The 2,124-nt window shown below is 54.3% G+C and overlaps 1 protein-coding gene across 1 annotated transcript; it reads right to left on the reverse strand.

The window, feature by feature from the left end:
- Positions 1 to 300: 300 nt before the first annotated feature.
- On the reverse strand, positions 301 to 1,791 carry LOC133623483 (delayed-rectifier potassium channel regulatory subunit KCNS3-like). The gene has a single exon (XM_061986690.2). The coding sequence runs from the start codon at positions 1,789 to 1,791 to the stop codon at positions 301 to 303; it is 1,491 nt and encodes a 496-aa protein (XP_061842674.2).
- Positions 1,792 to 2,124: the final 333 nt, after the last annotated feature.

Below are 2,124 nucleotides of genomic sequence, written 5' to 3' on the forward strand. Positions count from 1 at the left end.
TGATCAAGGGTGATGGGTCAAATGCAGAGAATAATTTCGCCACACCTAGTGTGTGTGTGACAATCATTGGTACTTTAACTTTAACTTTAATCGTGAAACGGTGTCTATACCAAAATGATTCCCCAGCGCGGCCACCGCTGCTGCTCACTGCTCCCCTCACCTCCCAGGGGGTGGAACAAGGGGATGGGTCAAATGCAGAGGGTAATTCCTAACAGCGGTACTTTAACTTTTTATAATCGTAGGTAATTGTTGCATCCCTAGTGGGAATATGTCTCTGGGAGTGACGGAGATAGGAGGATTTTACTTCGGAGCTGGACCGGTGTCAATATTGCACATGTCCGCATCATGCAGGCTGGAAGCGTCGGTATGGTCGCCGAGGCTGCTGACACTGTTCCCAAAGGTGATGTCCCCGATGAAAGGATAGACGCTGTCAGTGAACAAGTCCCGGATGTTGTAGTAAGGAAGGTCGGGGTCTTGTCTCTCCGGGTTAGGCATGCACTGCCTCTCCATGGCTTTGTTCCTCTGGTAGTACTTGGAGAACTTATTAAAAATGATCGTGACCGGCAGCGCCACCACGAGAAGTCCGCAGATGATACACAAAGTGGCCACCATCTTGCCGGCGAGAGTCACCGGGCAGGTGTCGCCGAAGCCCACCGTGGTCATGGTGATCGTGGCCCACCACCACCCGGACGGGATGGTGCCTAAGTCCGTGTCGGGCTCCTCCTTCTCGGCGAAGTAGATAAGTGCGGAGAAGATGGAGATCCCCACCGAGAGGAAGAGGAGTAGCAGTCCCACCTCGTTGTAGCTGTGCCGGACGGTGGCCCCCAGCGCTCGGAGCCCGATGGAGTGGCGGGCGAGTTTGAGGATGCGGAGAACCCTCATGAGGCGGAGAACCTGCACCACCTTCCCCACGTTCTCCAGGTCCTCGTTCTCCTCGGCGCTCTCCTCGTCCGTGTTTTCCAAGACCAGGGTGGCGTAAAACGGCAAGATGGAGGCCACGTCGATGATGTTCAACGGGTTCCCCAGGAACTTCCGGCGGGAGGGAGCGACAAAGAGCCGGATGATGAACTCGGCGGAGAAGCAGATGATGCAGATCACCTCCAGGATGGCGAGGACCGGGTCCTCGATGGGTTTGTCGTTGTCGTCCACCTGCTGAAACTCCGGCATGCTGTGGACACACATGGCAATGATGGAGGTCAACACCACGCTGAGCGAGGCCAAGGCGATGACCTTGGAGGCTCGGGAATGACCCGGATCCTCCAGCCGGAGCCAGACGTAACTCCTGACCTCGGCGCACCAGGCGCCCTTGAACTTGTCCAAGTCCTGATCCAGCGCCGAGAGCTCCTCCATGGACGAGGCCAAGCTGGGCGGGCCGTCCTCGCTGCTGGCGTCCCAGTCCCGGTGGGCCATGTACTCCTTCTTCTCGTGGTACCAGTTGTTGCAGCAGTCGGCCAGGTGGAACTCCTGGACGCCCCAGTACTCGATCTCCTGGCTGAAGGAGAAGACGCACAGCTCCTCCATCATGTGGAGGCGCCCCGTTTGGTAGAAGTTGAGGACGCAGAGGAAAACCCGGGGGTTCCTGTCGAAATAATACTCCCGGTCGGCGGCGCTGTAGTCGTCGCAGAGCTCCAGGATGGACTCCTCGCTGCGGCAGCACACCAGGCGAGCCAGGCGCGTGTGAGGGAAGCGGAGCAACATATCTCCGTCCACCTGGAAGCGGAGACCCCCCACATTGAGGTGAAGCTGATGCTCCTCATAGCCGCGCTTGTGGAGGATTTGCCCGTACCCCATGGTCCTGAGGACGCGCACAAACCAGAAAGTCAATGCTCTGTTATTGTACAAACCTTGTTTCCATATGAGTTGGGAAATTGTGTTCGATGTAAATATAAACGCAATACAATGATTTGCAAATCCTTTCCAACCCATATTCAGTTGAATATGCTACAAAGACAACATATTTGATGTTCAAACTCATAAACATTTTTTTTTTTTTTTGCAAATAATCATTAACTTTAGAATTTGATGCCAGCAACACGTGACAAAGAAGTTGGGAAAGGTGGCAATAAATACTGATAAAGTTGAGGAATGCTCATCAAACACTTATTTGGAACATCCCACAGGTGT

Source organism: Nerophis lumbriciformis, linkage group LG26 (genome assembly GCF_033978685.3).
Source record: "Nerophis lumbriciformis linkage group LG26, RoL_Nlum_v2.1, whole genome shotgun sequence".
Lineage (NCBI taxonomy): Eukaryota > Metazoa > Chordata > Actinopteri > Syngnathiformes > Syngnathidae > Nerophis > Nerophis lumbriciformis.

Excerpts from the sequence above, each read along its gene's own strand:
- LOC133623483 (XM_061986690.2), bottom strand. The coding sequence starts at position 1,791 with ATGGGGTACGGGCAAATCCTCCACAAGCGCGGCTATGAGGAGCATCAG.